The following is a 23,483-nucleotide window of genomic DNA, read 5'->3' as shown; positions in this document are numbered from 1 at the left end:
AGGGAGTGCAGTTGCTGAGGGAGGTGAGTCCCGCCTTTTGACCCGGCCAGTGACTTCCCTCCCCAGCGGCTCTCAGCTGAGGGTACCTGTTTCGCACGGTGGGTGGTCTGGGGGTCTCATCTACGTGTGTAGGAAGGACCACCTCTCTCTCAACCCCTGGCTTCGCAGGAGCACTGGTCTGTGGCTTAAGGGATCAGAGGATTTCCGGACATTGGCCACTCTGTCAACCCACGCCCAGCCTGAGTGGGTGGCCGGAAGGGCCTGGGCCTGATCTCAAGTGAGGCAGTCTTGTCTTTGTCACTGACCCCTGCCGGGAAGGACTCTTGTGGGGAAAGAGGGCTCCCCTGGCTTCTGGCCTCTTAACTTGGCATTGAGTGGCTTCAGCAAGAGGCTGACTGTGTGGACTCAGTGTGCCTCTGCCCAGTGGGGACAGTGTTTGCCTGCCTAACGCTGCTGTTATCAAGATGAAAGGTTGTGGGTGACCTCAAAGAACAAGATGTGAAGGACTGTGTGGTTGTCACAGATCCCACTTCTGCTGCTGAGAGCTCAGGGTGCTTGAGCGCTCAGATGATGGAGTGGTGGTCTCCCCCCGGGAGCCGTGGTGCGGGGATGCAGACGGGGACAGGGTAGCCAGCCACAGTGAGGGAGGGTCTGCTGGTTCTGGAGGAAGCCTTCTGCTGGAAGGGGCGGAAGTTTGGCTTCAACTTAATAGTCTGTGCTCCCCACTGGATGCCAAGACCCTGGGTAGGTGCTGAGGGGCTGCGGAGATATGATGCCTGGCCTTCTGAGCTGGGTCACCTATGGGGCGATGGGGGTTCCGTAGGGCTGAGAGTCTATGAATTCCACAGCTGTGTATCCTACTCGCTACTTTTTCCTCATTTTGTGTATGAGCCCAGAGATGGAGAGTGACCTCTCTCAGTCCACACAGCTAGGTATGGCAGTGGGTAGCTGCAATGTCCGTGTCCAGATTCCCATTTCAGGACTCTTCCTTCTATGTCACACCACCACCCCCATCTCAGCCAGAATCTCCTGGGATGTGGGGCTGAGTCTCCAAGGGCACAGCAGTGCTGGTGGTCGATGCAAGCACCCTGTGGGGCCGCCCCGTTGCCTCCCTCTTGGTTAGAGGAAAACACAGGTTTTTTCCTCTGTTTTAACTTTTCCCCCGGTTCTTGGACCAAGATTCTTCCTGTTTTCCCATTCTGGCTCATGCAGTCATCTCACAGAAGCTTTGTGCCTTGATTCTGCAGGGGCCCAGCCCTGGGCTGGTGTGCATGGATTCATGCAGGCACACTAGAAGGTCCCTTTTCCTCCCAAGGCCCTGTTCATAAAAGGGTGACAGCCTGCCATACCCCTAATGACTTCCAAGTTGGCGAACTTCAAGTTGTGCCCTTGCCAGCTGACGGTCCTGCTGGAAGCTATCTGGGCAAGAATGGTGAGAGGCATTCCTTTTGGGAATCAGTGAAAAGCACAGCTTGCGGGCAGATCAGTGGGCATAGCAGCCCTTGGGGCCTGGGATCAAACTCTGAACCCTTTCCTTTATCTAACCAGTCACTTCTAGCTCTTTCCTCTTTGCCGGGGTCCCTGGACTCCATGAATTTCCAGTATGCTTCGCTGCCTATGAAGGAGGCAAATCAGACATTCTCCACATTGGAGCCCAGAGGGTGAATACTTGATTGCTGATGTCTTTGGGGCGCTAAGAAACAGAAACTCCAAAAGATTAGGAAACAGGAAAAAAAAAAAAAGAGAGAAAATAAGTAAATCAAGAATAGCAGTTGTTAGCATCCCAGGAGAGCATGACCTTGACATGGAAGTAGTGCCTTGGATACAGCTTTGGGACTAGAAGGGGAGAGAGACGGGGCTCCCAAGGTCTGTTTGGGAGCCTGAGATAGAATGCAGGAGGCCCCAGCCTTCAGTGGGCTGTGTTCCAGAACTTTCTGAGTCACTTGTTTGGGACTAATATGACTTTTTGAAAAGGTGCCTGCATTCCCAGGCCCACCCACCAAAGTCTTAAGTCATAGGGGCCCTGCATTCAGTTTCTAGGAGCACGATGGAGCCCTGAAGGGGCCCCCTGCGGCCCCCTGCTGCTGTGGGGAGAACACCTGGACACCTCCCCCTAACAGCCTTGGGATGAAGCTCACCTGCCTGATGCTCCCCTGGGCCCCTGAAGCCCCCCGGGATGGGGTGCCAGCATAGAAGAGGGCAGGGCTGGAGGACAGGGATATGAGGACCAGGCAGCCAGACCCCCTTCCCCCCGACAGTCCGAGTAACACCGGGCGCTTCCTTGCGTCACTTTCTCCTGCCCACAGACTCCTTTTGCTTTGTCTTCTGCCATGACCTGTTGGCTCCAGCCAGGGACTCTCTCCTGGGTTGGTGGGGGGTGAACTCAGTTTCGCAGTTAGAAGTAGATACTGGGTTTCTGGGGCTTTGTGAGTGCCAGCAGCACCAAAGGAATGTTCCCAATGCCTGAGTGTGCTTCCTCTGGCCCTTCATCCCCACAAACCCGTACTTGAGTCTGGGGTGGGAGGAGATAGAAGGACATGGGGCCTTGGAGTAGCCTGAAGTATCAGAGGCAAGCCACCCAGCCTACCCTGCCTGGCTCTTCTCATGGAGGCAGGCTGGTTGGGGATCCGGCAGGAAGAGCAGGTGGAGTCAGGGGCTGTGGGATGGGGTGACACTGGGGCTTCATTTATTAGTGGGTGAGTGGCTTTGACTGAGCAACAAGTATGGGCCTTGCAGCTTGCAGGTCTGGGACTGAAGAGAGTCAGATAATGATGTCAGAGGCTGTGGTGAAGGAGAGCACAGTGTGGGGCTGGGGAGGGAGAAGCAAACTGGCTTTCCCCACATCCCTCCCCTTGCCTGGGTCCTGGCCCAGCTTGCCTTTTACTGCCCCATCTGTGAGCTGACGAAGCAGAGAAGGGGTCAAGGGCAGGGCCAGGCAGCTGCTGATGGGTGAGAACGAAGGGGAAGATGGGGCAGGAAGAAGATGCAGCCAAGATGGGGAACATTCCTGTGGCCAGTGGCTGCTCCCAAGGCCCTCACATGTGGCCGCAGACATCTGTTAGCTTCTGAGAGGGTCCTTAAAAAATGAGTCTGGCAAATTAGGGGTGAGGAACCCCTGAGAAATATTTTACAGCTTTATTTCCTAGCAAAGAGGCTATTCAGGAGCAAAACTCTCTCATGGAATTAATAGCCTGTTAAGACCTTTATTCACAAATTAGAGCATGATGGAGCCGTGGATGTGTGATTCCTTTCACACCTACAAATTACATAGCAGATCATCCACCTAGTGAATGCGCATTTGGCTCTGGGAGGCTGGAGGGAGCTCATGCTGCAGATGTCCTGTGTATAGGCTGGAACTCAGGTTCACACGCATCATCTCAACTGATCTTGGGTGTTACTGGCTCCATTTTACAGATGAGAAAAGTGAGGCTTGGGAGGATGAGAGAAGGGAGGAGGACTGGTAACTAGGGAGGGATCACTGGTTGGGAGGGGATGAAGGGTGAGGGGCAGGGGGCATCCCTGAAGGCCTCTTTTTCTCTGCGACCTCTTTCCTGCATCCTTGGCTGTCCCCTGATGCCTTTGCTATAAGCAGCGTTGAAGAACAGGGCCAAGAGGCGGGAGGCCCTAAAATATCACAGGGAGCACCCCTCTGTTTCCCCCTGGGAATTGGATGTAAAGAGGGGAGAAGCCTGTGACAGAATGTTCCTGGTGGAGGCGTGGCCAGGAGTTCATGAGAAGTGAGTGCAGGGAGCAGGAACAGGAGCTGGATGGGGATGTGAAGGGACATAGCCTGGGGCTTGCAGCCTCAGAGATAGGTGTGTGTGTCTATGTGTGTGTGTGTGTAGGTTTGTGTGTGTGTCAGACAGACAGGTATCTGTGTGTGTGTGAGTGACAGACAGACAGACTGGGAGTGGGCAACAGCAACCCAGCTCTTGGCTCCTTGCAGCAGTCGAGAGGTGTGTGTGTGTGTGTGTGTGTGTGTGCGCGTGCGTGTGTGCGTGTGTGTGAGTGACAGACAGGTATGTGTGAGTGACAGACAGACAGACAGACTGGGAGTAGGTCTCTTGTCCCATTGGCCCTGGGCTCTGCCCCCATCCCAAGTGGGACAGATGGCTCATCCTCCACAAGTGTCTATTCAGGCATCATGTAGGAACTGGAATACCAAGGAAACACATAGGAGGGGACCGGGAGGCCACTGAACCCAACTGCCTGGGGAAAAGAATGGTTAGTTATTGAACATGTAACAGCTTTGCAGAAAGTTTCCTCTCAGTCCCTTCCCCTGGCTGCATTTTTCTGGGGCCTTTTCCTATCCTTAAAGAAAGAAAGTGAAGATGCTCAGTCATGTCTGACTCTTTGCAACCCCATGGACTGTAGCCTGCCAGGCTCCTCTGTCCATGGGATTTCCCAGGCAAGAATACTGGAGTGGGTTGCCATTTCCTCCTCTAAGGGATCCAACCTGAGTCTCCTGCATCAGCAGGTGGGTTTTTTTACCCCTGAGCCACCTGGGAAGCCCCAGTTGGGTCCTCCAACCCTGAATAAACACTTGGCCACCCCTCTCCGACCTGTGCCCTCATGAACACATGCACTCGTGATCTACTTCCGTGGGTACCATCCTGACCGACACTCAGATTTTGAACTCAAAGATAACCCCCAGGTACAGACCCAGTGAACCTGGGGGATGGACAGGGTATTCACGTTTACTGAGCTCTTGCAGTGTTTCAGTTGAGCATATTCCAGCAAGAGGCAGATCGTATTTTTGTGTTACAGATGAGGACACTGAAATATGTGAGTGAAATGGCTCATCCAGGGCTACATAGCAAGCGGAGGAGCAGGATATGAACCTGGCCAGTGGAATTCCAGAGTTCCTTCTCTTCTGCCATCATAAAAGAACCCCTTAGATCTTCCCCGAGAATCTGTTGAGATACAGTTCCAACAGGATGGGGTCCTCAGTTTCTTCACCCACAAGTATCAGAAGGAGCAATGCAGAGGATGAGGAGGTGTTTCTGGGGGCAGACATATTGCTGCTTATGGAGAGGCCGAGCTGTCTGGGCGTTGCAGCCGATAGTCTGTATACACCTTCCTGGCTGGAGGAGGCATTGTTCTATTACAGGACCTTATATAACCCATGTCTATAATCATGACCCCCACTTCAAGAAAACATTAGGTTACATTTAGTGTAAAGTCTAATACTGCATTCTAAAAACATTTTTTATCAGAAATGGATAAGAACAAGTTTGGATGAATAAGGATTACATTTTGGCTCTCTAGAAAGTTCACTAATGTGGGGTTGCCTGTTTCTCAGTGGCCTTACTATACATGTCAGTAAAGAATCTGCCTGCAATGCAGGAGACCTGAGTTCAATTCCTGGGTCTGGAGGATCCCCTGGAGAAGGAAATGGCAACCCATTCCAGCCTGGAGAATCCCATGGACAGAGGAGCCTGGCAGGCCATAGTCCATGAGGTCACAAGAATCAGACATGACTTTGCGACTAACCCCCACCACCATCCCTTCATTTACTCTGTGTTTCAGTTATCCGTGGTTATATAACATAACCTCAAACTTAGTGCCTTAAAACAGTAACAGTTTATTTAATCTCATGATTCTCTGTGCTCAGCTGGGTGCTGCCCTGCTTCCCATGCACTGGACAAGGCCACTCACTTGGCTGCCTGGACTGTTTCTTTCAGCAGCAGCGTTCAGCTGACAGCTATGCTGGCAGAGCCTAACAAGGTCTTACACACATGCCTGGAGCCTTGGAGCTTCTCTAAGTGACCCTTCCAAGTGGTTAGCTTGGGCTTCTTCACAGCATGATGGTAGTTATCAGAGATTTTAAAGGCTAGACCCATCACTATTGGTCAAAGCAAGTCACAAGGGGTAACCCAGGTGCAGGAAAAGGGGAAATTGGTTCTACCCCTTGATGTGAGAGTGATATGTACATATGAGGAAGGAAGGAATGGAGGGCCGCCGTCTTCTGAGGCTTTTTACTAAACCAGGGGGTGCATGAGGGATGTTGGGGGAAAGAGATGAAGAGAGCCATGAGTCTGGGTGGGGTACCTTAGGATGCTTCAGAAGTTAGAAGTGTGGTCTGCAGTATAGTTATTTCTCTGTATCCGTGGATGTGAAACTTACACATACGGAGAGCAGACTGTCTTCGTTGTACTGTGCCACTTTATGTTAATATATGGCCTTGTTATTCGTGACAGTCCCTGGAACCAGTCTTCTGCAGATACTGTATATAACTTTTTGAAGGTATTGATTCTCTATGAGACCCAACACATCATTTCTAAGATACTCAAAGTTAAAAACTGCCTTGCATATGAAAAGATGATAGCTCATGGTTCGTCTGCCTGGGATTTGCCTTATGTTCTGAAGAAGAATTTGTTCTCTTTTTCAAACACACATACTCGCCCTGTCCAGGGCACTGTCCGGGGTGGAGGAGGGCACACTGCCTCCAGTCACGACCCCAGCACCAATCCTGGCCCTTTCTCTCCACATATCAGCTAGATGGGCAGCCTGGTTTGTATTCCTTTCTCAGGAGGTGGAAATTTGCTTGTGCGCATCCATCAGAAACACGTCCAGTTTGTCTCTCTTAGCAGATTGTCATTTACCCCAGGGAGAGTAAGGCCATTAGTACAGCCCCTTGTGGTGCCTTGGTCCTGACTCTCCCTCTATACATGTGTGTTGAATAAATACATTCCTGCTTTGCTTTTATCTTTATTTCATTCCTCATCAACTCTGAGAGTTTGGTAAATATTTGGTTAGATCCAGGCTAGGGAAACGTTCTGATGTTAATTTAAGTGATTTGAAAATGACATTTTTAAAGCAAGACTTATAACTCTTCAGGAGTGCTAGTCTGTACTTCCTTACTACTTGTTAATAATTTTTTTTTTCTTGTCTAGGGAAAAAGCAGCAATAGAAAAGGGTTTTAGGGGCCCAGAAAATGAGTCATTGATATCCTGTTGGCCCAGATCTAATCTTGACCTTGGGCAAAAATGATTTGCATAAGATCGTGTAGAAGAATGAATGAGCAGAGTTGGAGCTCTCACCATCCCAGCCCACCTTCCTGCTAGTTCCTCTAGTCTGAAGAGAAACTATATTTCCTGTGTCACTTACCAAGCATCATTCTAGGCAGGAGTATACAAAGAATGAGTGAAAGTCATCCCTTGGCATCAGGGAGCTCCCAGGTTGTGGTATAAGTCTGTTAGTGAAAGAGACCCTGCCTCAGGAAACAGAGAAAGGCTTCCTAAGAGCTCACTGTTGAGCTGGGTTTTGAAGGATAAGTAGGAGTTTACCAGGGGGAGCAGCGGGAACAGGGCTTTCTGATCAGAGTCATAGGAGATTCTAACTTGCTTTGGATTGGTGAGAATTCTGTGTGACAGGAGCAGGAGTGGGTGGCAGGAGCTAGAGATACAGGTATGGAGAAGCTAAGCAGTGGAAGGGCTAAGGAATTTGGGCTTTATTCCTCTAATGATGAGGCTTCATGGAAGGAATTTTGGCTTTTTCCTCTAATGATGAGGCTTCATTGAAGACGGAGACAGACAGGATCTGATTTGTATTTAATAGAATCCTTCTGGTGGACTTGAGTAAGGTTGAAACTGTTTAGGAGGCTATTAAAGTAGTCCAGGCATGATACCATGAAGGCCACTCACCAAGATGGAATCAGAGGATGGAGAAGATGAGTTCAGGCTCAAGTGCCTGTGGGATATCCAGGTGGAACTATCAGATTATTCAGTGGATCGTTATTGAACACCTTCTGTATACCAGGCCCTGGGCTTAAGATCTGGCGCTTAGAAGAGAGGTCATGGGCTCTAGATTTGGGGATCATCAGCCTTTAAGTGGTACCCAAAACCATAGGGAGGATGAGGGGTTGCCTAAGGACAGTGTGTAGAATCAGAAAGGAAGAGGGCTTAGGACCAAACACTAGGAAGCAGCCTTGTTGGGGGACAGTCCCCCACATGGAACACCCATGCCCAGTGTTCTTTTGCATTGGGGAAGCTTTAGACAAGCCATGGTGAAGTAGGGCTGGGATGTCAGGTGGGGGACTGCTCACGGTAGTGTTTGTCACCTGTTGGGGATGGGGGATAGGTCTGTAAGGGCACTTTATAAATTGTAAAGCACCTTGAGAATGCTAGCTGTTTATTTCTTTATTGAACCTAATCTTGACAGACCATCTCTGATCTTTGATCTATGAATGAATCAGACCAGGTTTATTCATCATCATTTTCCTCATCACTCTTCTGTGTAACCAACTGGCTCTTTCCCCCTCCTTGTGAAAGGATTATTTTAAGGAGTGTTTTTAATTATAAAATGCCATCTAATATTGCAGAAACTTTGGAAATGAGAGAAATTTATTGCAATCCTATAATAATGAATTTTTTGTGTGTGTCTTTCTCGTCCTTCCTTTCTAGAAATTTTTACAAAGCTGTATGCATTACTCTCTACTTAGTCAGCTTTATAGCACAGACTTTTTTCTGTTTTAAATTAGTGTTTACAGTCATCATTTTTAATGGCTGCATAATATGATGTCGGCTAAATGTACCATAATTAATTCAACTGTTCCTTTTCTGTAGGACATTTGGTTACTCTTACTTTATTAATTTTATTTATTTATCATCTCATTTTATTATTATTATGATTATTATTATTATTATGTATATGTAATACCAGCAGGCCTGGTGCCTCTCTCCTTTCCCCTCCTGGCTGTTTTGTGTCTGATGTGTCTTCCTTCCTCGGATTACATTTTCAGCCGTTGCTTCCAGCAGAATTCCTCTTTGTGGTTCCTAAGAAGTTTGCTTTGAATAATGATGAAACCTTTTCCTGTTCCTCTCTTCAAGAGCCCTTTCTTTGCTGTAAACAAGCTGTAAACATAAAAGAAAAGGACACGTTTCAGAAGAAATCCCATACCACGCTTTACCCCATTCGAAATCCCAGTGTGTGCAGACTGGATTTGAACGCTTGCAAGATTCCGTGGTTGTGGGTTGTTGCTCCCATGTCCTTTGAGGACTGGTCCCCATGAAATGGGGCCAGCTGAGTCAGAGCTGGCAGTGTAAGGCTGGGAGCTGCCTGCCCAGGCCAGGGATGGGCTCAGGGCTGCCCCTGGAGCCCCCAGAAGGCTGAGTTTTTCACCCAAGGGGGCTGGGCAGTGGGGAATTGATCCCCATGGGCCACATTCTTAAGAGACTGACCAATAAACCCAAGGCTAAGTCACCAACCTGCTGATGGTAGGTGGACCTTACCATTCTCGAAGGATGGTAACACCCTGTCTGGTACAAGTTTACTACCAATTCCTAAGAAACCAGATCAGTCACTTCCTGAAGGGGAATCTGAGCAAGGAGCATTGCCAGGTGCTGAAGTGGATCATCCTCCCAGGCTGGGGCTGGGAGTCCCCCTGCTACCCCCCGGGGCCCGTTTCCCAGTAATGGGCGATGCTGTCAGCTAGACGCAGCCTCCCCCAGATTGCAAGAAAAGTGCCACAATTTCTCACTCGTCAGCTCTCTGTTTTCTAAACTCCTACACGTGATTACAGCTCACCTTTCATTGTGCTGCATCAAGCACTCTGGAAAACAGAGGAGTCCCCCCTTCCCTAAACTGGGGCCGCAGTTGTTACATGGCCTGTCTCTGGGACAGATCTGGGACGTTGCCCCTTTATGTCAGTAAAGGGTCCTACGTAGGATGGTTACTTTAGCTGAGCCACCATTTTTCTTGTTGTTGTCTAAGAAATGAAATGCATACTTTGCAGATGAAGTTCCCTATGAGGACAAAAAATTCTGTACTTTGTAAAAAAAAAATAAATAAATGTATTTGTTTGGCTGTGCCAGCCTTAGCTGTGGCATAAGGGTCTTTAATTGTGGCATGTGGGGTCTAGTTCCTTGACCAGGGATCGAGCCTGGGCCCAATGCATTGGGAGTGCAGTCATAGTCACTAGACCACCAGGGTAGTCCCAAGAATTCTGTACTTTTGATGCAAGGCTGTTTGTTTGCATCACGGCCATGGCCTTTCACTTAATATCTTTTTTCTTTATTCCCTCTTTTTGGAGGATCAATTAAGAGTAGCAGCAGGTGAGAGACACCGTGAAGGAAGTCTCTGGAATGATTTAGACTGGAGGAATGTCAAATGTGTTCTTCCTTTTAGTTGAATGCTTGAGATTTCAATGTGAAGCTTGTTTACTTCCATTATTGCGAATAAGGGAGCTGTGGGTGCCCACTGCTCCTGGGTGGCTTCATTTTGTTCATTTTCATGCCCGCCTCACAACACTCATCGCTGGATTTAGGGGTAGAAGAGATCATGGAGCTTGCAGTTCAATTTACAGAGATAACAAAGTGCCCAGAATCAGAGAGTGAAGATGGAGCATGGCTGGTGTCAGGTCCAAAAGCAGGGACAGTCCTTTAACCTGGAGAGATCGACATAGGTGCTTGGTCAGTTGATGCCAAAAGTTAAATTATTTGACAGTGGGCATACAGCTGTGTGTCAGAACAAAGAGAATTTTACTGTATGTGAAAAAAAGGGAGTAAAAATGAAAGCTAGATGGTGGTAAGCATTGGTGATCACCAGATGACCTTGATGCATTTTGTGTGAGTAAGAGCCATAATGCCCTAGATACTGTGGGGCAAGAAGGGGGTTGGATGGGGCGCAAAAGAACATTCTGGGGGTGATGGAGGCTTTCCCTGTGGTGACTGTGGATGTAGTCACACAGTTGTGTGAATTCGTCAACACTCATCAAAGTAACATTATATTATTATTATTTGGCTGTGCCACATGGCTTGCGAGATCTTAGTTACCTGACCAGGAATGGAACTCGGGGCTCCTGCAGTGAAAGCACAGAGTCCTAATCACTACATGGATGGCTAGGGAATATACATTTTACATCGGTGCTTTTTACTGTATGCAAACTTTAACTCCACAAAGTAGATTTTTAAAAGTCAGTAGAATCCAGCAATCACAAAAAAGCTGCACGTAAATATAAACATTTATATGCATTTAAAGTAGCTTATTTCAGCTGAAAACATCCAGCTACTCGTCTTTTGTGGAAAGGAAAGATCATCGCCTCTGGGTGTCCTTTTTGGTGTTCCTTGTGACCTTCTGTAGGTAAGATGTGACCTCTGTAATTTCTAGTTTCCTTAAAGTGGAGAGAGGGTTAAAAGTCACTTGAAAATAATCTAGGGACTGAATCTTAGATCTTTATGACTTTCATTTTGGCTAAATTTTACTGTTGTCTTGCCCACTTCTAATTCAGCAGCAGTTTCTGTTAGTTACTCACATTTATTCAGAAATTTCCAAAATTCTCATTTTACTTTTCTTAGAAATAACAACTGTCTGTTGTTCATACTGATATTTTATTTGTTTAGGTTCTTAATTACATTATGGGCTTCCCTCATAGCTTAGTCAGTAAAGAACCTGCCTGTAATGCAGGAGACCTGGGTTTGATTCCTGGGTTGGGAAGATCCCCTGGAGAAGGAAATGGCAATCCACTCTAGTGTTCTTGCTTGGAAAATCCCATGGACAGGGGAGTCTGGCGGATTTAGCCTGGCAGGCTACAGTCCATGGGGTCGCAAGAGTCGGACACGACTTAGCAACTAAACTACCACCACCAGCAGAAACTGGAGCAGATGTGCAGAAAAGTTCTAGAGAGGTCCTGCCAGCTGTGCACATAAGGTTGGCAGGTTTTGTGGGAGTGGGTGGACTTGACTAATCCGGAACATGGGTTTGGAGGACTTTAGTGCCATCCTGTGTTCCTGGCCCTCCTGCTGGAGCCCCATCCTGCCCCTCTAAGCATCTGGTCCTGCTTCTGGTTTATCCAGGGGAAGGAACTCACGTCTACCTTTCATTCTCTACCCAGTCGCCTTCCCGGTATTTGGATTCAGCCATCTTGCTCTCTTTCAGTCTCCTCTTCAGCCTAACCCATTGCACTTTTTCATGAAGCCCTCAGGTGACGTGGTTTCTGGGCCTTACATCATCCTCGCACTTTCTTTGGCTGCAAACTGAGACGTGGTGCCTTTTCCCGTCTTAGACACATTTTCCCCTGCCTGCTCTCAGAACCCTGCCCATCCTGCCTTGTTGCAGGACACAAATGCTAGAGGTGTAAAGACCGCAGCTGGAATTTGAGGTTTGGTGGGGAGGGTGGTCTCCACTCATGGAAATTTAGATCTCCCGGTTTGCTCAAACTCATGTCCACTGAGTCGATGATGCCATCCAACCATCTCATCCTCTGTCACCCCCCTTCTCCTCCTGCCCTGAATCTTTCCCAGCATCAGGCTCTTTTCCAATGAGGTCTTAATGAAAGAATTAGTGTCTACGTGAAAATGGAAGGTAATCTAGAGAAACCCACTACTGCTTAGGTGGTAGGATAGCTCCCCAGAGACTGACAGAATGTCCCTGACCTGGCAGGATGTGCTATTTAAGGGAGTGGGGGCAGCAGAGGAGTTGGTCCCAGGGACCATTCACTGAAACTGCAGCCTGGGGCTGGAGGTGTGTTTGCCTCCCTGGGCTGTCCTCTGACCTGGGCCATGTCCCTCTGCAGCCTGCATGCCCCTTATGCCTTTCCCTTCCCCACAGTTTCTGTGTTCCTGTTGCCCTGCCAGAGCAATAAAGACCAGCACGCTTATCAAGTTACCCAGAGTCTGACCCATCCTCTTCTCTGTCTGCCCTCTTCCTTTCCTACAGAGATGCTGTCTGCTTAGGAAGTCTAATTGCATGTGTGTGCCTATTGATGGGCATCTGTTGTCCTTCTGTCTGCTAATTTATCTCTTCACTCGGCCAACATGTATGGTTCTGGACACATGTTTGCACAGGTTCCTGGGGACACAGACACAGTACCCTCAGGTCCTGCCTACAAGTGAGCTTGGTTTATTTATTTTCTTAAAAAAATAATCATTGTCTGAATATGGGCCCGGCACAGAGCAATCCCTCCAGCATTGTTGAATGTTGTTGCATGAATTATGAGTAAGTTGAATCATATGAAATAACCAATATCCAACCATTTTCAACATGCAAGCAATGGCAATTTCATTTCATATGGTTCTGTTTAATATAAAAGTAACAAATGTGCTCACTGGGGAAAGCCTCAGTTCAGTTCAGTCAGTTCAGTTGCTCAGTCATGTCCAACTCTTTGCAACCCCATGGACTGCAGCATGTCAGGCCTCCCTATCCATCACCAACTCCCAGAGTTTACTCAAAACCCATTTCCATTAAGTCGGTGATGCCATCCAACCATCTCATCCTCTGTCATCCCCTTCTCCTCCTGCCTTCAAACTTTCCCAGTGTCAGGGTCTTTTTACATGAATCAGTTCTTCACATCAGGTGGCCAAAGTATTGGAATTTCAGCTTCAGCATCAGTCTTTCCAATGAATATTCAGGACTGATTTCCTTTAGGATGGACTGGTTGGATCTCCTTGCAGTCCAAGGGACTCTCAAGAGTCTTTTCCAACATCACAGTTCAAAAGCATCAATTCTTTGGTGCCTAGCTTTCTTTATAGTCTAGCTCTCACATCCATACATGACTACTGGAAAAACCATAGCTTTGACTAGACGGACCTCTGTTGGCAAAGTAATGTCTCTGCTTTTGCCTGGAAAATACTAAATAGTATGGGGAAATACTATCCATAGTATTATCCTTCAAGAATACCTGCTGTTAACATTAGGTCCCTTTTTACAGATAGAGGTGATAATTAATTTTTTCTTCTATACCATGTGTTGTTCTTATTGTAAGAAATATTAATATTTCATGCATGCGTGTTAAGTTGCTTCAGTCATGTCTGACACTTGCGACCCTACAGACTGTAGCCTGCCAGTCTCCTCTGTCCCAGGGAGTCTCCAGGCAAGAATACTGGAGTGGTTTGCCATTTCCTCCTCCAGGGGATCTTCCCAACCCAAGGATCGAACCCATGTCTGTTACATCTCTTGTATTGGCCGGCAGGTTCAACTCAGGCAGAAATATAAACATAAAAATGAAGCCCCCCTTTCCTCTGCTGCTCCCCTCACCATAGGCAACAATTGCCAAGTGTGTGGTATGCATACATCCAGACAGTTTTCTTTGAATTTGCACGTGTGTGTGATATATACACATTTGAGACTGAGAGGTTATTTATGTAAGTTTATGCAAATCAATGAAGCAAACCTCTCAGTGCTAATATCTACACGTTCCTTTGTAGTAGCTGGTGCCCTGCCTGGAGGTGGTCACATGTCCTTGGTGATCTGTAGCCCTTCCCTCCTTCAGCCAGGAGCACCCCCCAGTGGGGTCCGTGCTGGTGGCCTCTCGTGGGCACCTGTGGCCACTCCTTGAGCTGATGGAGAGTCATAGTATCCACATACCCGCCAAGTGCTGACATCCCTTGTGTTTCTGATTTTGTCTGTTTCATCGTTGTCTTGTCAGTGAACAAGAGTTGAGTTGAAACTCTGCCCTGCTGTGGGTCTCGGGAAAGCCACTTGATGTCGTTGAGCTTGGTCTTCTCCTCAGTGAGTGAGGAGAATAGAGGACAGGAACCCAGTAAGCAGGAGCCAGACGTGGGGCCAGATGCCAGGGTTCCATGTCTGGTTCTGTCTCTTCCAGCTCCGAGAGCTTGGTCAGGTTGCTTAGTCCGCTCTGTGCCTTCATTACTAAAGCTCTGAATGATATAATAAAGCTCCTGGAATAGTACTTGACTTGTGCGTTTGCCATGCTGGTGATGATGATGTCCCAGCTCCTCCAGGGTTGTGGTGAAGGCTGTAATGAGAGGATGAGTGGACACACTTTGTAAACCACAAAACCCCGTTCAGATGCAAGTGTTACTATGATTACATGCTTATCTGTCACTAGTACAACCCCAAAGTTTCCCTGTTGGAAGGTGGCACACTGCATTTCGCTTGAGTGGTATTTACAAATCGGGAGGAGTTGGGATTTGCACCTAAGAGGATCTCATTCCTGTGTTTGCGCTCCCCTGTGCCCACACTGCTTCTGCCAGGAGGGGTGGCCTCTGAGTTATTACTGAGTGTTTCCAGAGAGGATGCGGGGGCCCAGAGGGGAAGTGACTTGCCTGAGGCCCCACAGAGAGACAGTCTCAGTGCCTCTGTCTGTAGCCTCGGCCTCCAGGCCCCCAGGCCAGCACTGTGCTCCACCGTGGCCACCACGTGATGGGGCACAGACCCGCGATGGGAACAGGAAACAAAAAGGAGTTCATGAGTAGTTTGTGTGGCTCTGATTCAGGAACTTACTGTGGAGATGGCAGCTTCAAAGGGCTGTGGGTGGGAATGGTTGGTGGTGTTGGAGGCAGGTGACATTGCAGTAACGGAATGAAAAGCGAGTGAGGGCCAGTGGGGCGTTAGGAGGAGTTTGTTTAGAGAGGAGACTGTTGGGCCTGTGGTTGTGTGGGGAGAATGATGAGAATGGGAGGCGGAGATGAAAGGGGGGCAGGTCACCTGGTGTGGGCGTGTTTGACGGGATGCTGTGGCGTTCTGGGCCCCTGAAAGAATTTCCAGTGAAAAATTGGGATGGCCTCAGGCTTCATGTCTTTTGCTGGTGAGCCGCTTTTGGTTGCTTGATTCATTTTGCTTTAGTTCTTCTAATTTGGGGAATTCTGTTTGCTTTCTTGGGGCCTTGGCAAGGATTCTCTCCTCAGAGACCTGGATCCAAGAGCTGAGTGGTTTCCTGGAACATGATTGCCTCCTCCTGCACCCTTGACTTTATAAGAAGGAAGTTGGAAGCTGGAATGGGATTTTTTCCAACTCTTGAGCGGCTACATTGAGAGACTGGTCTGAGAGTGAAGATCCTTGGAGGATATTTCCTCTGGCTCAGGATAATTGACTTAATCTGCTGTGTGTCTCATTTTTCCCTTTGGAAAATGGAGAGATGCTGCCTGACTCACTTCTTCCTAAAATACTGTGTGCTCAACTTCTCTCTCTGGAAAGTCTCGCTTAGGTGCATTTTGACATAATGTCACTCTTAACTCCCATCACTGAGTCCAGAGCCTTTCTTTCTTTGGGGGCTGAGGGTGGGACTCATCCCACATTGACTGAGAGTATGCCCTCAAGCTCTTAGGGAGTCACTATGACAGACGGCCTGTGAGAGTACAGAGAAAAGGCATCATTCTGCCTTAGTTGGGAAAGGTCTCTTAGAGGAGGCCGTACTGAACTGTGCCTTGAGGGGAGAGATATATTTTGAGCCCTGGATTGGTAGGGGGCAGAGACAGTTGCTGGTGGGCAGTGGTCTGGCCACACACACACAACTTTGACTGCAGAATTGGGTGTATGAGACAGATGAGTCTGGAAGGTAGTTTGGGATCTCAAATGGGTGACCCAGAAAGCTATTTGAAATTGCTTTCACTACATTTTGTAGGCAGTGGGAAGCAATAGAATCCCAGAAGAAGAGCAGAGAGAAGACATAAATAGTATTTTTCTAATAGTGAAAAAATTTCAAATTCAATGAAAACTATAAATTCACAGTTCCAGGAAGCTCAAAATAAGTCAAATAAATATAAAGAGCAAAAATAGAATCATACCAAAGCACATCACAATCAAGTTAGTTAATCCTAGTAGTTAAGGGGAAACTCATAAAAACAACCAGAAAGAAAGACATAGAGGAACAAAGATAACAATGATAGTAGATGTCTGGCCAGAAGTTATTAAAGGCAGAAAACAATAGAACTGAAAGATAGATCAAACTAGAATTCTATACTCAAAAAATATCCTTCAAAAAAAGAAGGTGAAGACTTTTTTTTTTAATAGAAAAACTAAAGTTGAGAGAATTCATGACCAGCAGACCTATACCACAAAGCATTAATCAAAGTTTTTCAGGCAGTAGAAAATTGATACTAGATAAAAATTTGGACTGTACAAAAAGAATAAAGAGGCCTATGGAAGTTATTTTTTCTCATTTTTAGTCTCTTTAAAAGACTGTATAAAGCAAAAACAAACAGTGTACTGTTTATAACGTAGATGTATGATGTATGACAACAATAGCCCAAAGGATGGAAAGGAAGAAATGAAAATATACTGTTATAATTTTCTAACACTACATGTAAAGTAATAATATTTGATGTAGACTGTATTTTTTTCTTTTAAAAAAATTTAAATTATGGAAGTATGGTAACACATTTATAAGGAGACTTGAAAAATGCAGAACAAAGTTACATATAGTTCTATATATTACAGTTTCTTAAGTAAATTAAGATTTTTAGTTGGAATTTCAATATCAAACTCTCAAAAATCAATAGGATGGACAGAAAAGTAGAAGGATATATAAACTTTAAAAGCACTATAAACTAATTCAACATAATTAAGATTTATACAATTTTCACACAACAGCAGAATACAAATTCTATTCAAGTTCTCATAGACTATAAACCAGGAGAACTGGAACATATCCAGGGACATAAAACAAGGTGCAAAAATTTCATGATCTAAAGGTATTGATATCATACAGAGTCTGTTCTCTTATCACTGTGGAATTATGTTAGAAATCAATATCAAAAGATGTTTGAAAATAACCCATATATTTTCAAGTGCAATGTGACATTTACCAAGATCTTTGACTCAGCCAGTGAAGCCACAATAAGGTTAGAAGATTGAAAAACACAGAATCATTGCAGAGAAGAAAGCATTTAAATGAGAAATTGATATCAAAATGAGAAATTAATATCTAAGATGCTTTTAAAAACCCATGTATTTGGAAATTAAATATCCATGAAATGAATTACGCTAAATTAAAGATGCCTATAGGCATACCTCATTTTATTGTGCTGTGCTTTATTGCACTTCTTAGACATTGTGATTTTCATAAATTGAAGGTTTGTGGCAACCCTACATAGAGCAATTCTGTTGGCACTATTTTCCTGACAGCATTTGCTGACTTGTGTCTCTGGGTCACATTTTGGTAACTTTTCCAATATTTTGAAGCACCAGAAAAAAGATTATGATTTGCTGAAGGCTCAGGTCATTAGCAATAAAGTCTGTTTTTAATTAGGGTGTGGTCCTAGTGGTAAAGAACCTGCCTGCCAATACAGGAGATGAAAGAGACCTGGGTTCAGTCTCTGGGTCTGGAAGATCCCCTGGAGTAGGAAATGGCAACCCATGCCAGTATGCTTGCCTGGAGAATCCCATGGACAGAGGAGCCTGGTGGGCTACAGTCCATGGGGTCGCAAAGAGTTGGACACGACTAAAGTGACTTAGCACACCATGTTGTTTTTTTAGACAAGCTATTGCAGTTAGTAAACTACAATATAGTGTAAACGTAAGTTTTATGTGTTTGGAAAAATTTGTGTGACTTGCTTTATTTCAATATTCTCTTTCATTGCAGTGATCGGGACCAAACCCATAACATCTCTGAGGTATGCCTATATTGTAAATCTCAGAGCAACCATTAGAAAACATAACAAAGAGGTGTGGCACACAAGCCGATAATGGAGATAGAGTAGAATGATAGACAAAATCAAAAGATGGCAGGAGAAGAGGGGAAAAGTAACAAAGAACAAATAAGACCAGTAGATGACAAAAGATAGTTTTAGATTCAACAATACTGAAAATAATATTAAATGTATGTGATATAATGACTGTATTTAATAGGCAGGTATTATTGGATGGATAACAAAGTAAGAACCAACTATAAGCTGTCATAAAGAGACCCATTTTTATTATAAAGACACAGATTTAAAAGGATGGAAAAAGCTATTCCATATAAACACTAATCAAAAGAGAGCTAAGATGGCTATGTTAGTAACAGACAGTGCAGATTTTAGAATAAGGAAAATTATCAGGAATAAAGAGGAACATTTCATACTGATAAACAAGTCAATTCATCAAAAAGACATTAAGACCCTAAAACAAATAGACAAAAAACAATAGAACTTAAAGGAATTGACAAATTTGTAATTATATTTGAAGATTGCAACACACCTCTTTCAGTTATTGGTAAAAGAAATAGACAAATTAGAAGTATAAAGAATATAGAACACATGACAAATTAAAAGTATGCATTAATAGAACTTAACAACCAGCCAGACCAAAGTGATATTTACAGAACCCTCTACCCAATGACTGGAGAGTATAATATTTTTCAGATGCACTGAAATGTTCATGAAGACACACAGTTTGGGCTACCATATAAGATTCAGTACATTAAAAAGTTACTAAAATCATGCAAAGTGTAATGTTATCTGACAAAAATAATGGATTGAGGTAGAAATAAATATAATCTTGAAAATTCCAAATTATATCTGGAAAATTAAGCAACACATACATAAATGGGTAGACAAATCACAAGTAACATTAGAAAATGTGTTGAATTAATGTGAAAACACAGCATACCAATTTTTTGGAATGCAGACAAAGCAGTGCCAAGAGGGAAATTCATAGCACTAAATGCTAGTGATAATAAAGAAGATCTAAAATGAATGATCTGTGGGACTTCCTTGGTGGTTCAGGAGTTAAGAATATGCCTTGCAATGCAGGGGACATGAGTTCAATCCCTGGTCAGGGAGCTAAGATCCCACATGCCCAGGAGCGACTAAGCCCGTGTGCTGCAACTGCTGAGCCCGTGCACCACAAGTAGAGAGCCCAGGTGCTTTACACACATCGTTTTCATGAGTTCCCTAACCCACCCTGAGGTAGGAGTCCTGTTACTCTCATTTCATAGAGGAGGGAGCAAGCTTAGAGCAGTGATGACACCTCCCAAGGCCACACCCCATTCAAGCCCAGTCTCTAACTGCTGTGTTTTTCTGTCCTTGAGTGTTTCCCTTATAGAGAGATGGGGTGTGTGTGTTAATAGATTTGAGAGGGGTTGGGACCGATAGTCCTGGGGGCCTCCAGAGAAAGGATGTCACAAGAAGTGTGACACCGAGTGTGAGCTGGGAGGGACTCGGATGCCCATGGGGCAGACCACTGGCCATGCTGGTGATGGGCTTTAATCCTCCACTCAGGTTAGAAGAGAAGATCTCATCAAAAGCATACGGCTGATAAGTGGGGAAATTCAGCAGAAACCAAAGGGAACTATTTTAAGAAATCGAAGCTTCTCAGAAAGTCAGGGGATGGGTTGAGAGCTCTCCTGGGAGCCTGGGATACATGTGTTCCCAGGGTGAGAAAGCCCCTGCTGGCTGGGTGGCCGATCTTTGAGGGCAAGGACAGTGGAGGCACTCACAAGTGGACAAAGCATTTGAGAGCAGAGGACGAAAACCAGGTCCAGAGGGGAACTTAGACCCAGTGAGCCGCCTGGCATCATCTGTAAGAGACTTTGCAGTTGACGAGAGGATCTCCCTTCCAGTGGTGATGACCTGGAGTGGGACCACTCAGGATTCATGGCAGCCACCTTGCCAGCTGGATGCACCCTCGCCTTTATCCAGGGAAGGCTTGTCAGTACGAGGCGATGATGGCTCTGTGGGGATAACCAGAGCCAGCTCCAGTTCAGGAGATGGTGCCTCTTCTGCACGTGTTGGCACTGAATGCTAAATGATAGACGATCGGCTTGACCCCTAGAGTCTGGGGCGGGGCTCTCCTTCACTCCTGGTGGATGCAAGCCTGTGTGTTCCTGCATTTCATGGAGCAGAGCAGGATGGCCGAGGGCGAGGCCATCCGATGCTGTGCCCAGGTCTTGTTTGAAGACCCTTGGAAGGTTTATCTTCCCAGATGGCCCTTTGAGAAATCTGGTGGGGGGCGAGGCACATCCCGTAGAAACAGGTATGTGCACAGGGGCGGTTCTGGGTGGGGCTCCCCGCCACCGGGTGTTTCTTGAGGTCCTTCCTAGTGCAAGAGGGAGTTTCCCTGCAGACGAGTCTCTGTTTCTAAGGGTCCCGGTCTGGTGGTGGTTAGGGTGTTTCAAGCGAGTGGAGGGAGCAGCCGAAACTTCCCATAGTGCCCCTTGTCTTTATTGTCTCTGCCCAGAGAGAGTCACTGCAGAAAGATGAGGCGGTGAAAAGGAAAAAAACAGAAGTCATCCTAAATCTCCCTCCCCTGCATGATGAGCGCTGTTGACATTTTGGTGTTTCTGCTCCTGCGCCATTTCATTTCTACTCTGAAAATGAGATCAGAGTATGCCTGCATAGTTAAACTTTTTTTTTTTCCCCTCTGAATGACTTATCTTGCCCTTATTTCCTCTCTAAGAAGCTAGAGAAGAAACACAAGGAGAGTGTGATTGCTCAGGGGTGGGGCCATCCCGGAAGGCTCTGTGGAGGGGTGGAGGTCAGCTAGATTTTGAAGGAAGGGAGGAAGGTGATGGAGGGGCCAGTTCAGGTAGGGCGCTACTCACATAGGGATGGATGCAAGGGTGTGCTGGCCTGGTGTACTGGGGATAACTAAGGGGACTGTAACATCTGTTTCCATCCTCCTGCCCTGCACCCTTTCCTCCCTCCCTCCTTTCCGTCTCTCCCTCCCCCCTCCATCCCCCATTGATTCCTTCCTTCACTCAGTAGTCATTGAGCGCCTCCTATGTGCTAGGTGTTTGTCCAGTGGGGGCCACATAGGGTCCTTGGAACAGGTCTTGTCCCTGCCCAAGTGGAGCGTGTAATGTAACAGACAGGCTCATGTGTTTTACTCAAAGGCAAACATTTAAAACACTTAAAAATAGTAATACAAACATGGGTTTTTATGGGATAGAATGCAGAAGCTGCATGCCCCAGCAGGGAAAGAGGTGAAGCTTCCTCCACACGTACTTTGGTGGAAAAGTTTGAGGGTCCTCAGATGTGGGCTGTGACACGTGCTGAGGTTCAGGAGCACCTGCCGGGTGACAACACTGGGGACATCAACTTGGCTAAACCAGGTGGTTTACATCCGGGGACTGTGGGAGATATTTAGAAAAGGTCCTAGGGGACAGAATTATGTAGGATCTTGCGTACCAGAATGAGGAAAATTGGCAGCACTTGAAGTGTTTTGAGCAGGAGATGGAACTTTCAAAAAGGTAATTGTGGAATTTTAACATGATCCCAGAGGGTAGAAAACTGAGCACTGAAGAACTGATGCTTTTGAACTGTGGTGTTGGAGAAGACTCTTGAGAGTCCCTTGGACTGCAAGGAGATCCAACCAGTCCATCCTAAAGGAAATCAGTCCTGAATATTCATTGGAAGGATTGAGGCTGAGACTGAAGCTCCAATACTTTGGCCACGTGATGCGAAGAACTGACTCATTTGAAAAGACCCTGATGCTGGGAAAGATTGAGGGCAGGAGGAAAAGGGGACGACAGAGGATGAGATGGTTGGATGGCATCACCGACTCAATGGACATGGGTTTGGGTGGACTCTGGGAGTTGGTGATGGACAGGGAGGCCTGGCGTGCAGCGGTTCATGGGGTCACAAAGAGTCGGACACAGCTGAGCGACTGAACTGAACTGAACTCAACAGAGGGTAGATTAGCAAGACCAGAGAAGGGTCAGGAAAACAAATCTGTGCCCAGTCCTGGGGGAGGTGATGGTTTGGGCTAGATGATGGCAGGAGGAGGACAATGAGGAAGACCCAGAAAGACCAGATGGAATGAATGACCCACTGGAGACGTGGAAAGGAGCACCAACAACAGGGAGAACAGTCAGCCAACAAAGGCTTACTGAGGATTACTTGGCACTGGGTGCTGTTATCTTGGGTACACAGTTGAGTGAACTGTGGTCCTAACCCTTGGCTGGCAGAAATGGGACCTTCAGCCTGGGGCTGGCGGGGGAGACTGCGACCAGCTTGGGTGTTCCCATTGTTCCCAGGCTGTACCTGGCAGCTTTTGAACGATGCCCACATCTGGGCTTCAGATTTCACTGTTCTGGGATGCTGCCCGGGCATGGCCCCCAGGTGAGTTTCAGGTGCTGCCAGGGTTGGGAGCCTACTCAGATGGTGCTAATTCAAGACAGTTCAGGCTGAAGAAAGTTAGGAATGGTGATAGCTTGCCAGGACTTTAAATTTGAGTTGTGGAATTTGAAAGTCTTTGTGTGTTGTGTGACTCAGATGGTGCACGGAGAGGACTGGGCCGTGGCCTGGCAGGTTCCTCCCAGGCCAGTGTTTGATGGTGACTCTGTAACTCAGGGTGAGAAGGATCAGAAGATTGTTAGGCAAGAGAATAAATGGACAGAAGAAAAACAGGCAGTAAGCAGAGGGAGTTGATGTAAAGCAATTGCAATGTTCACAGTTTGGTTTAAAGAACCAGGAAGCTTCCAGGATATTGTCTTTGTTTTTATATTTACTACAGCAAAATTCTCCAAGCCAGGCTTCAGCAATACGTGAACCATGAACTTCCAGATGTTCAAGCTGGTTTTAGAAAAGGCAGAGGAACCAGAGATCAAATTGCCAACATCCGCTGGATCATGGAAAAGGCAAGAAATTTCCAGAAAAACATCCATTTCTGCTTTATGAACTATGCCAAAGCCTTTGACTGTGTGGATCACAATAAACTGGAAAATTCTGAAAGAGATGGGAATACCAGACCACCTGACCTGCCTCTTGAGAAACCTATATGCAGCTCAGGAAGCAACAGTTAGAACTGGACATGGAACAACAGACTGCTTCCAAATAGGAAAAGGAGTACATCAAGGCTGTATATTGTCACCCTGCTTATTT

The 23,483-nt window shown here is 46.5% G+C and overlaps 1 protein-coding gene across 1 annotated transcript in view; it reads left to right on the top strand.

The window, feature by feature from the left end:
* Positions 1 to 23,483, top strand: part of ADCY3 (adenylate cyclase 3) — an 83,322-nt gene that overhangs the window by 1,435 nt on the left and 58,404 nt on the right. Inside the window, exons 3-4 of the mRNA XM_010840563.1 lie at positions 3,715 to 3,726; positions 13,062 to 13,092. Coding sequence (XP_010838865.1) covers positions 3,715 to 3,726; positions 13,062 to 13,092 — 43 coding nt within the window. The remainder of the gene's footprint in view (positions 1 to 3,714; positions 3,727 to 13,061; positions 13,093 to 23,483) is intronic.

This window comes from Bison bison, unplaced genomic scaffold, assembly GCF_000754665.1.
Source record: "Bison bison bison isolate TAMUID 2011002044 unplaced genomic scaffold, Bison_UMD1.0 scf7180017864145, whole genome shotgun sequence".
Classification (NCBI taxonomy): domain Eukaryota; kingdom Metazoa; phylum Chordata; class Mammalia; order Artiodactyla; family Bovidae; genus Bison; species Bison bison.
This window is presented reverse-complemented; position numbering and strand designations above follow the sequence as displayed.